The 12,513-nt window shown below is 35.7% G+C and overlaps 2 protein-coding genes across 2 annotated transcripts; both read left to right on the forward strand.

The window, feature by feature from the left end:
* The first annotated feature begins 3,993 nt into the window (after window positions 1-3,993).
* On the forward strand, window positions 3,994-4,347 carry LOC120158750 (1-aminocyclopropane-1-carboxylate oxidase homolog). The gene has a single exon (XM_039169524.1). The coding sequence runs from the start codon at window positions 3,994-3,996 to the stop codon at window positions 4,345-4,347; it is 354 nt and encodes a 117-aa protein (XP_039025455.1).
* A 7,388-nt stretch (window positions 4,348-11,735) lies between these two features.
* LOC120158751 (1-aminocyclopropane-1-carboxylate oxidase homolog) lies at window positions 11,736-12,499 on the forward strand. Its single transcript, XM_039169525.1, has 2 exons — window positions 11,736-12,157; window positions 12,493-12,499. Exons 1-2 carry the CDS (start codon window positions 11,736-11,738, stop codon window positions 12,497-12,499), a joined length of 429 nt encoding a protein of 142 aa, XP_039025456.1.
* Window positions 12,500-12,513: the final 14 nt, after the last annotated feature.

The raw sequence follows: 12,513 nt of genomic DNA on the forward strand, positions 1-12,513 counted from the left end.
GTTTATCCACTCTAGTTTTGTTAAAATTTGATCTCACTAATGTTTAAAGAGGACCAGTTGGAAATAGACATGTGCGATTCACATTGCATATTCCATGATACGCTCCATGATTAATCTATGTCATTTGATTATGTTTGTATACATGACAATTGATGGGTCTCGTCATGATAAATATGGAAAAGGTCACTTTGATCTTATACAGATATAGTTGATGGACGAGATTGTTATAAAATATTTATTGTGTGATAACAAATTTTGAGCTCATGGGGTTATACATTTATTAAAAAATATATGTTGCCCAAGTGGGAGATTGTTGGATTAAAATCCATAATTATGGGAACATATTTATAATGTATATTGTTATCATAAAATATGACATAAATTAAGTGAACAATTATTTTATAAAGTCATAAGGTTTTAGAAGTGTAATGGAAATAAAAGTGTAGATACTATTAAAGTTGTATTTATAATTCGATGAGGGGCAGAATTATAAGTATAGACAATAATTGATTATTAAATAAGCCATATAAAGGGGTTATAATCCCCAAGAAATAGACAATCTCGTATCTACTCTTATCCCCATCAGAGAGTTTATACTTAAGGGAACTTTATCTTCTTGGAAAATCACAACCAAAGAAAGATTCAAGGATCTCAACCTATCAATTAATTCAGGTACGCTTCCTTATTTGATATTTATTTTATTTTTGATGATTTGGCGTGATTAAATACTGGTTAATTTCATATTTATTATGATTTAGTTCTAATAGAGACCACTAATGAAATAGTAGGTTATCTTGTAACATGAGCAGCCTTATCAGCGTTAAGAATTCCCAAGACCTCTATAGGTGGTTCCTGGAGTATTCATAAACCCAACTAGCCATCCTTTCCAATGTGGGTGTAAACATTCATTTTTGTCCGAGCTTTAAAAAATATTTGAGAGCCAAATTTTTTAAACTGAGAAGAAGACAAAGGCCCAATTCCAGGAAGCCTAATCACATTTGAGAGGACTAGACAAAAATTGATTGTCTTTTTTCATCTTTTCCCTATTCTTGTTAACACAAGAATGTGCAAAGAGGGGCAGTTGTAGACACTCATTTTTCTCTGGGCTTTAAAAAATATTTATTTATTAATGATTATTATTATTATTATTAATTTTTTTATTAATTTTTTTTCTTTTTTCAGGTCCCATGTTCAACCCCACTATCTCCAATATTCCAACAAACTAACTTTTGATTAAACATTTTTCGAAACTCTTTTAATTTATATTTTCAGAACTTTGAAAATAAAAGAGAAAGAAAAAAATCTTTTTAAACAAAACAATCTCTCTAGAGTGGATCTTGGTAAATGACATGTGGCTCTCAGACACAAAACTCATGCCTAGAATCAATGCTGAAGAAAGAAATGAGGAACAATGGGGGCATCTTTGAAGATTTAATATCGAATATTGGGGCATATTTGGGGAATCAACATCCTGATGCGAATTATCAGATCTTCTGAAGGCCTTTCCTCCACATGCAGGAACAAGTAGACAAAGAATGAGGCTCCATCCAGGAGATAAAAAAGAATTAATTCATGTTGCATGCATCTTAGACATCAAATTTATCATTTTTAGAATACATAATTTTTTGCAGCTTTTTGAGTCAAGTGTCAACTTCAAGACGAAAGATACTCGATTCAAAAGCACATTCAAAAGTTGAGGGTGGTTGCTCGACTTCATAGAGAAGGGGCGACTGTCTGACGATAAAATAACTTTTCGAGTCTCGTTCAGAGTCAATTTTAACCTCACAGCGAAAGATATTGGACTCAAAGTGACATAAATTGCTCGAGATTAGATTTCAACTTCACGACGAAGGATATCCAACTCCAAACAACATTCAATACTTGGATTTTAACTTCACGACGAATGATATTCAAGTCAAGGCTCAACTTCATGACGAAGGGGCCATCCACAATTTCAACTCCACGACGGAGGATATTGTACCCACGGATCCACGATTTCAACTCCACGACAGAGGATATCGTGCCCATACAACCACGATTTCAACTTCACAACAAAGGATATCATGCCAACTCTAGATTGTATTTCAACTTCACGAAGAAGGATATCCAATTCAAAGCTCAACTTCACGGCAAATGGGCTTCCCAGTTTCATTCAGAGCCAATTTTAACTTCATGGCGAAGCATATTGGACTCGAAACAGTACAAGCTTGGATTTCAACTTCACGACGAAAGATATTCAAGTCAAGGCTCAACTTCACGACGAATGGGCCATCAATGGTTTCAACTTCACGACGAAGGGAATCGGGCACACAAGCAGCATTCATCTTTAGATTGGATTTCAACTTCACGACAAAGGATATCCAATTCAAGGCTCAACTTCACAACAAAGGGGTCATCCACGATTTCAACTTCACGACGAAAAGAATCGTACCCACCAGCAATATTCATCTTAAGGAATAAGCATATTATTGATCGCCTTTGAGATTAATTTACTCAAAACAAACTTTTGTCTCTCTTGAGACAGTTTCTCTTGAAACAAATTTTATCTCTTTTGAGACAGTTTCCCTTGAAACAAATTTTGTCTCTCTTGAGATAGTTTCCCTTGAAACAAAACCTTTGAATATGTTTTACATTAAACAAATTTCGTCTCCATTAAGACAGTTTCTTTTGGAACTAAGTTTTGTCTCTCTTGAGATAGTTTCTCATGAAACAAATTTTGTCTTTGTCTCTCTTGAGACAGTTTCTCTTGAAACAAATTTTGTCTCTTTTGAGACAGTTTCCCTTAAAACAAATTTTGTCTCTTTGAGACAATTTCCCTTGAAACAAAATCTTTGAATATGTTTTCCTTGAAACAAATTTCGTCTCCCTTGAGACAATTTCTTTTGGAACTAATTTTTGTCTCTCTTGAGACAGTTTCTCTTGAAACAAATTTTGTCTCTCTTGAGACAGTTTCCCTTGAAACAAAGTTTTGTCTCTCTTGAGACAGATTCTTTTGAAACACCAAACTTTGAATATGTTTCTCTTGAAACAAAATTTTGCCTCCCTTGAGACAATTTCTCTTGAAACACAAAAAATATCTTTGAAAATGTTTCTCTTGAAACACCAAACCTTCGAGTTCAATTACATTTAGCTCAGAGGCATATCAAATTTATAGCATAGCTCAAGGCGAGAGGGGATATCTATCAACAAAGCTGACGAGTTCGATTTCATTCAGCTCGATGACAGCGAGGAACTACTTTCTGAAAGAATTTTCAAGCCAATTTGTTTAAACTGAGAAGAAGACAAAGGCCCAATTCTAGGAAGCCTAATCACATTTGAGAGGACTGGACAAAAACTGATTTTCTTTTTTCATCTTTTCCCTATTCTTGTTAACACAAGAATGTGCAAAGAGGGGCAGCTGTAGACACTCATTTTTGTTCGGGATTTAAAAAATATTTATTTATTTATGATTATTATTAATATTTTTATTATTTTTTTTCTTTTTTCAGGTCCCATGTTCAACCCCACTATCTCCATTATTCCAACAAACTACCCACTCAACCCAACAAAATCCTTTTCCATCGTGCAACCACTACCCCCACTAACTCAAAACAAATCCCAGAATTTCATTCTTTAAATTACATTTTCTTTCTACTTTTTAGGGGGTTCACAGAGAAAAGACACAAAAGAGAGAGAAAAAAGGGGGCATATTTACTTGGCTTATCCAAAACCAGAGTACCAGCTAAGGGCTCTCCACTCATGTAATCCACTTCCCTCTCTATCTTCTCATTTTCTTACTTCACCCACGTCGTTGTCCATCGTCATTTTACCAATCTCCAGGTTGTGGGTGAAAGCGGTTAATTATCATAATTTAAAATACATCAATCATTGTTTTCTTCATCGCCAAGGTGGTTGATTTCTATCCACCCGACTGATAACCAAATTCTTTTACAACTTTATTCCATACTCTCACAGAATCTCCACCGCATATTTACATCAAAACATAGAAGAAAAATGGTGGTAACCGAAGAAACTAAAATCAATGAAGATTCCAACTACGACCGGCAAAAGGAATTGAAAGCATCCGCTGATTTAAAAGTCGGCGTCAAAGGTCTGGTCGATGTTGGAATCACCAAAGTCCCTCGTATGTTCATCGCGTCACCGAACTCAACAAGTTGTTTGACGACTACTGAGAAAACACGGTTCAGAATTTCGGTCATTGATCTAAAAGGGATCAGAGATAACCCGTTACGGCACAACGAGACTGTCGAGGACGTCAGGCATGCATCAGAAACATGGGTTTTTTTCCAGGTCGTCAACCATGGGATACCTTTAAGCATTCTCAAAGAGATGAAACATGGAGTTTGAAGATTTCATGAGCTCGATGTGGAGGAGAAGAAAGCGTATTACGCCAAAGATACGGTCACGAAGTTCAAGTACACGAGCAATTTTAATTTGTTCACTGCTCCGTTTGCGAAGTGGAGAGATACATGCTTCTGTATCATGGCTCCTGAAAAATTACACTTCATGAGGGACCCATGTTGTCATAGCATAACTCATTTTTGTTGTGAATAATCCCACGTGAAGGTGGAATTTAGGGTAAACTCTCCCTTTGGTCCCTCAAATATTATGGGTAAATCGCGTAAATGGTTATTTAATTTGTACCTTTTACATTATAGTCATGGAAGTTTATTTTCATTATTTTTAGTTTTGATTTCTAATTTTCTGCATGTTTTAATTTAGTCACTATTTTCTTCTTTTTCTTGATTTAGTCACTGATTTCGGTTGTTTATCTATTTTCTTTAATGTTCAAATTTGGCTGTGAAATTTGTAAGTGTTTTATTTTAATCGCCATTTTGGTGTTTGATTTAATTACTATTAGGTCCTTTAAATTTTTAACTATTTTTTGATTTATTTATTATATTTTTTTCTATTTTTTACTTTTGTTTTTTGTTTTGTTTTATTTCATCTTTTCCTTTATTTTATTTCTTTATTTATTTTATTTTATTATTTTTTTATTTTACTATTTTTATTATTATTTTATTCATTTTTACAATTTTCTTCTTCTTTTGATTTATTATTATTATTATTATTATTATTATTATTTCATTCTTATGTTTTGTTTCTTTCATTTATTTAAATATTTATTCTTACTTTTTATCTAACATTTTTAACTTTATAGAGAAATCCCAAGTGATCAAAGGTAAATAATTCGAGTCGAATGTTTTAAATTTAAATTTCAAATTTTCGCTACTAAGACAACCGACAAATTAATTAATACCGAAAGGGCAGTTCAAGGGTGTTAATCCTTCCTTGACCGTAACCGACTCCCGAATCCGTTATATTTTTGGTAAAACGCATATCAGGTAAGATGGTGTCTGATCCACCTAAATGTTTTTAAAATGATCGGTGGCGACTCCAAATTATATTTCCTAAGTCGAAGCCCAATTCCTGGCCCACCCGAAAGACGATTCCGACAGCTTGGCGACTTCACTGGGGACAAGTAAGTGAGTCAGGCTGAAATTAATTTTCGGTTGTCTTTTTATGCGAAATAGTAAATTTTAATTTTAATGTATTTATTTGATTCAGATTATTTACCTTTGATTATTTTTCAAATAAATAGTTGTACTGACATTTTTTTCAATGATTTCATATTTTTGAAAAGTTTTCATCTCAAGCTGTATACCCGAGCTCTAAACCCTTTTAAGTGGGGGTGAAAGCAACGCCTTCGTGGGAATTTATTATCCATATGGGCCTAGCAAGTAACCTTCGGGATTCATATACCTTATGCTTTCGTGTGAATTTATTCTCTGTATGGGCATAAGGGAATGTATCCTCTTGAGTTTAACTTAGTCCACATGAGCTTGTAATGGGCTTAGGACTAAGGGTCTGGCAAGCCCAATGAGGCACCAGCAAGGAGAACTCGAGTACCTTTTTAGAACATAAACTGGGAGATTACAGGAAATTAGGGCCCACCCCAAAACCTCATTTCCAACCATAGAATGCTTGAATTATTTCCTACTTTATTTTCTGTTCAAAGCATGCGAACTAGACAAATATGCGGTTAGGATTTGTTTGAAATTAGCATGCGGGATAGAGATCATGTCCGGGTAGGAATAATAAGCATGTGGGGTAGATATCATGTGGGGTAGGATTTTTCATTTTATTATTATTTTGATTTACCTCACTAACTTTTTTACTTTTGTCCTCTTTTATTTTGTTTTCATCATTCGCATCATTTAAAAGAGGTGTTGGTCCACTAAAACGTGTTTGTTAACCATAGATAATTTGCATTAATGGACAAAGGGGTTGTAATACAAAAGGTAAAAAACACAGAGGTCTGGCTATGGTCAGAAAAGACCCATAAGGAAAATTGAGACACTCTGCCAAGCAATTATCTGTCACGTTCAATCAAAAAGACGTGGTGCCCACAACCGAAGAGTATACCACTCTATTGCACTGTGAATGACTCAGAATGGACCGGGATTTACACCAAGCACATCAAAAGTACACCTTTCGAAAATGGTTTGGCAAAGCTTGCAGGGGCAAGACGAGAAAAAGGTTATTGACCTGGAGAGTCCCTTCAAAGACAACAAGAGCAAGATGGAAAAGCGATAGCTGAAATTGGAGGCTATTATTGACGAGTTCAAGAAACAAGCAAATGAACTTCATATAGTCCCTTTAATGGAGGTTTCAAAAGGCACTTTCGTTGAGGGCAGACTCAGCAGAGAGTAGAGATGCAGCCATTCAAGACTTCTTAGGGCAAGTACAAAAAGCAACTCGTTACTTACACGGTTCAGCCAGAGAAGCCGGAGCGGTTCGACAGGGTATTCAACCGAGAACAGACAAAGGCAGAGGACTAGTCAATCTGTTAGAAACTGTTCGGGGTCTAGAAGTTTTAATCAGAATATACCTTTGATATTTTTTTCTCTTAAAAGATAGAACACTTTTGTCCCAATAAAGATTATTTATAATAACAAACATGTTTTCGGATCAATACCTCGAACATTTCATGCATTTTGCATCTACATTTCATTTTTAAGCATTTTTATAAACATGAAATTTCTTAATGGAGGATTCGATGAAGTATTCTTAACCACATGGAAGCAATATTTTAACAATTAAAGAAAAAAATTGAAATCGGTGCAGTGGGAGTCTGATCAGCTAATTGTAGGACAACCTGCCAGGAGAGTCCCCATATCCTAAGATCTACGATGTTGAAGCTGTGTGGGAAGCACTAGACATTCCTCTGAGAACTGTATGACACTGAAGCGCAAGATTCAAAACCTGATGGATTCAGGGTCTTGGACAATCAAAGAATGGGGCATTGCGTCTACCATTTACATTGGGGAGTATTGTCTTGTTTGAACACGTTTTTTATCTTTCATGTTTGCTTAATCTTTTAAACGACTGAAGTTATGCTACCTTTTAAGGTGGAATAATTGAACGAGTTTTAATCTTTAGTTCTTTGAATATTAAATGAATTGAGGATTATTTTAATTCTTCAAGAATTATAGATTTTTGACATATGACAAGAGTAGACCTATCTTATCCTGTCTAAAAACCCCAAAATAAAGTACCTTGATTCTTTACCCAAAATAACTAATGGTCATTACCAAAAGACCATATTTTGATATTACCACCCTTTGAAACTTTTGAACATTGCCTTTATCTTTTCAATGCACAAAGAGTCATACCCATACCTTTCTTTGAGTCAATAAAATCACACCATTGTCTTTTTAGACTCAAAATTAACATTTTTATACCATTAAAACCAAAGGCATTGAGTTGTTCATTTGAACATGAGCATTCTTCTAAGACACAGCTTGCGCATCTCGCAGGGAGCCTGAACATTGAGACATGTTAAGAGCAAGAAGCAGAAAGAAGAATTCATTCTAAATAATTCTATCATGCATTAATTACACTGTTTTCATGTGAATAAAATTAATCCTAAAAATCTATCCCCCTGGGGATACCTCTTCTGTGAAGACTTCCATGTATGAAATGATGAACGACTTTCTTTTTTTATCGCTTCACAGCAGGAGAAAATATATATCCCTTGTGTCCCCTTTTGAGCCTATAGTATTTTTTTCTTATTCAACCCTAACCAAGGATCACTCTCCACACTGGGGGCAAGGTGGAAGAAATCTGCTCACATGAGTGAAGACATCAATCCAAGGAGATACCAAAAGGTGAACCAAATGCCAAGTGCAAAGATCCAATCAAGAACAAAAAGAGAAGAAGAAAAAAGAGAAAAACAAAGAAAAAAAGAAAATAAAAAAGCAAAAAGCAAAAAGCAAAAACAAAGGAAAAAAAACAAGACGCATATGAAAAGATTCTCTCGATTCAAATGACACATCGAGATTCAAATTATGAGATTGATCAAGCATAATCATTCCAGAATCACTTCACTCGAAGTTCATGTAGCATCCAGAGAAAATCAAGAGAAACACATATGAGCATATTCAAATTGAGCAAGACAAAATTCAAGGCATCCGAATGAATTGATCTTTGGTTCAATACCCTGAAATACTTGTTTGGGCCTATTTATCATTTTCTTTCATAACCATGAACCATGGCCTACGTTACGTGTCTTAAAAGTCCCTTCAAATCATACGTGGATTTCTGAACATAAGAGACTATCTTCATATTTCACACCGCCCATCAGGATTAACCTTTATTTGTAAAAAGTTTTCTAAAATCTTTAATGCATGATAGAGAAAAAAACAAAGGGGTTCAAGATGTAGATTCTGATTACGCCTTGAAACCAAAGGAGGATTCGAGTTGAAAACCTAAAAAGGTAGCTCGAATATACAAATTCCTTGATAAGGCATCGCACAATCTGAGTGTGACCATGAAAGCTGGGAGTCAGAGAATACTTCCAGTAAAGGAGCATGTGAGCTACCCCATGAAACCATTGAGAATCAAATAAACAAAAATGTCAAACCGTTGACCAAACACAATAACCTGATTTTTTCCTTGTTTAACCATTTCCCAAAGTAGCTTTGATCTTGGAACTTGTCAAATAGCTATAATTTATTGAAGGATTAACAATGTAATTAATTCTTTGATATCCAATGAACTCTAGTTTTATGATTCGTCTCAATTGTAAAACCGTGAAAGGGGCAATATTTTCAAAACTTTTGATTAAACATTTTTCGAAACTCTTTTAATTTATATTTTCATAACTTTGAAAATAAAAGAGAAAGAAAAACATCTTTTTAAACAAAATAATCTCTCTAGAGTGGATCTTGGTAAATGACAAGTGGCTCTCAGACACAAAACTCATGCCTAGAATCAATGCTGAAGCAAGAAATGAGGAACAATGGGGGCATCTTTGAAGATTCAATATCGAATATTGGGGCATATTTGGGGATTCAACATCCTGATGCGAATTATCAGATCTTCTGAAGGTCATTCCTCCACATGCAGGAACAAGCAGACAAAGAATGAGGCTCCATCCAGGAGATAAAAAAGAATTAATTCATGTTGCATGCATCTTAGACATCAAATTTATCATTTTTAGCATACATAATTTTTTGCTGCTTTTTAAGTCAAGTGTCAACTTCAAGACGAAAGATACTCGATTTAAAAGCACATTCAAAAGTTGAGGGTGGTTGCTCGACCTCACAGAGAAGGGGCAACTGTCTGACGACAAAATAACTTTTCGAGTCTCGTTCAGAGTCAATTTCAACTTCACAGCGAAAGATATTGGACTCAAAGCGACACAATTTGCTCGAGATTGGATTTCAACTTCACGACGAAGGATATCCAACTCCAAAAAACATTCAATACTTGGATTTCAACTTCACGACGAAGGATATTCAAGTCAAGGCTCAACTTCACGACGAAGGGGCCATCCACGATTTGAACTCCACGACGGAGGATATCATACCCACGGATCCACGATTTCAACTCCACGACAGAGGATATCGTGCCCACACAACCACGATTTCAAATTCACAACAAAGGATATCGTGCCAACTCTAGATTGGATTTCAACTTCACGAAGAATGATATCCAATTCAAAGCTCAACTTCACGGTGAAAGGGCTTCCCAGTTTCATTCAGAGCCAATTTCAACTTCACGGCGAAGGATATTGGACTCGAAACAGTACAAGCTTGGATTTCAACTTCACGACGAAGGATATTCAAGTCATGGGCCATCAACGGTTTCAACTTCACAACGAAGGGAATCGGGCACACAAGCAGCATTCATCTTTAGATTGGATTTCATCTTCACGACGAAGGATATCCAATTCAAGGCTCAACTTCACAACAAATGGGTCATCCACGATTTCAACTTCACGACGAAAAGAATCGTACCCACCAGCAACATTCATCTTCAAGAACAAGCAGATTATTGATCGCCTTTGAGATTAATTCTCTCGAAACAAGGGGTCGTCTCTCTTGAGACTAATTTACTCAAAACAAAGTTTTGTCTCTCTTGAGACAATTTCTCTTGAAACAAATTTTATCTCTTTTGAGACAGTTTCCCTTGAAACAAATTTTCTCTCTTGAGATAGTTTCCCTTGAATCAAAACATTTAAATATGTTTTACATTAAACAAATTTCGTCTCCATTGAGACAGTTTCTTTTGGAACCAAGTTTTGTCTCTCTTGAGACAGTTTCTCATGAAACAAATTTTGTTTGTGTCTCTCTTGAGACAGTTTCTCTTGAAACAAATTGTGTCTCTCTTGAGACAGTTTCCCTTGAAACAAAGTTTTGTCTCTCTTGAGACAGATTCTTTTGAAACACCAAACTTTGAATATGTTTCTCTTGAAACAAATTTTTGCCTCCCTTGAGACAATTTCTCTTGAAACAAAAAAAACATCTTTGAAAATGTTTCTCTTGAAACGCCAAACCTTCGAGTTCAATTACATTCAGCTCAGAGGCATATCAAATTTACAGCATAGCTCAAGGCGAGAAGGGATATCTATCAACAAAACTGACGAGTTCGATTTCATTCAGCTCGATGACAGCGAGGAACTACTTTCTGAAAGAATTTTCAAGCCAATTTTTTTAAACCGAGAAGAAGACAAAGGCCCAATTCCAGGAAGCCTAATAACATTTGAGAGGACCGGACAAAAACTGATTGTCTTTTTTCGTCTTTTCCCTATTCTTGTTAACACAAGAATGTGCAAAGAGGGGCAGCTGTAGACACTCATTTTTGTCCGAGATTTAAAAAATATTTATTTATTTATGATTATTATTTTTATTATTATTATTAATTTTTTTCTTTTTTCAGGTCCCATGTTGAACCTCACTATCTCCATTATTCCAACAAACTACCCACTCAACCCAACAAATTCCTTTTCCATCGTGCAACCACTACCCCCACTAACTTAAACAAATCCCAGAATTTCATTCTTTAAATTACATTTTCTTTCTACTTTTTAGGGGGATGCATAGAGAAAAGACACAAAAAAGGAGAGAAAAAAGGGGGCATATTTACTTGGCTTATCCAAAACCAGAGTACTAGCTAAGGGCTCTCCTCTCCTGTAATCCACTTCCCTCTCTATCTTCTTCTCCTTTTCTTACTTCACCCATGTCGTTGTCCATCGTCATTTTACCAATCTCCAGGTTGTGGGTGAAAGCGGTTAATTATCATCATTTAAAATACGGTAATCACTGCTGCCTTCATCGCCAAGGTGGTTGATTTCTATCCACCCGACTGATAACCAAATTCCTCTACAACTTCATTCCATACTCTCATAGAATCTCCACCGCGTATTTACATCAAAACAGAGGCGAAAAATGGTGGTAACCGACGAAACTAAAATCAATGAAGATTCCAACTACGACCGGCAAAAGGAATTGAAAGCATCCGCTGATTTAAAAGCCGGCGTCAAAGGTCTGTTCGATGCCGGAATCACCAAAGTCCCTCGTATGTTCATCGCGACGCCTATCTCAACAAGCAGCCCGACGACTACCGAGAAAACCCAGTTCAGAATTTTGGTCATTGATCGAAAAGGGATCAGAGATAACCCGTTGCGGCACAACGAGACTGTCGAGGACGTCAGGCATGCATCGGAAACATGGGTTTTTTTTCAGGTCGTCAACCATGGGATACCTTTAAGCGTTCTCGAAGAGATGAAACATGGAGTTCGAAGATTTCATGAGCTCGATATGAAGGAGAAGAAAGCGTATTACACCAAAGATACGGTCATGAAGTTCAGGTACACGAGCAACTTCAATTTGTTCACTACTTCGTTTGCGAAGTGGAGAGATACATGCTTCTGTATCATGGCTCCTGAAAAATTGCAATTCATGAGGGACCCATGTTGCCATAGCATAACTCATTTTTATTGTGAATAATCCCACGTGAAGGTGGAATTTAGGGTAATCTCTCCCTTTGGTCCTTCAAATATTATGGGTAAAACGCGTAAACGGTCATTTAATTTGTACCTTTTACATTATAGTCATGGAAGTTTATTTTCATTATTTTTAGTTTTGATTTCTAATTTTCTGCATGTTTTAATTTAGTTACTATTTCTTCTTTTTCTTGATTCAGTCACTGATTTCGGTTGTTTAT

The sequence above is a fragment of the Hibiscus syriacus genome, unplaced genomic scaffold (genome assembly GCF_006381635.1).
Source record: "Hibiscus syriacus cultivar Baekdansim isolate YM2019G1 unplaced genomic scaffold, ASM638163v2 tig00111330_pilon, whole genome shotgun sequence".
In the NCBI taxonomy this organism is placed as follows: domain Eukaryota; kingdom Viridiplantae; phylum Streptophyta; class Magnoliopsida; order Malvales; family Malvaceae; genus Hibiscus; species Hibiscus syriacus.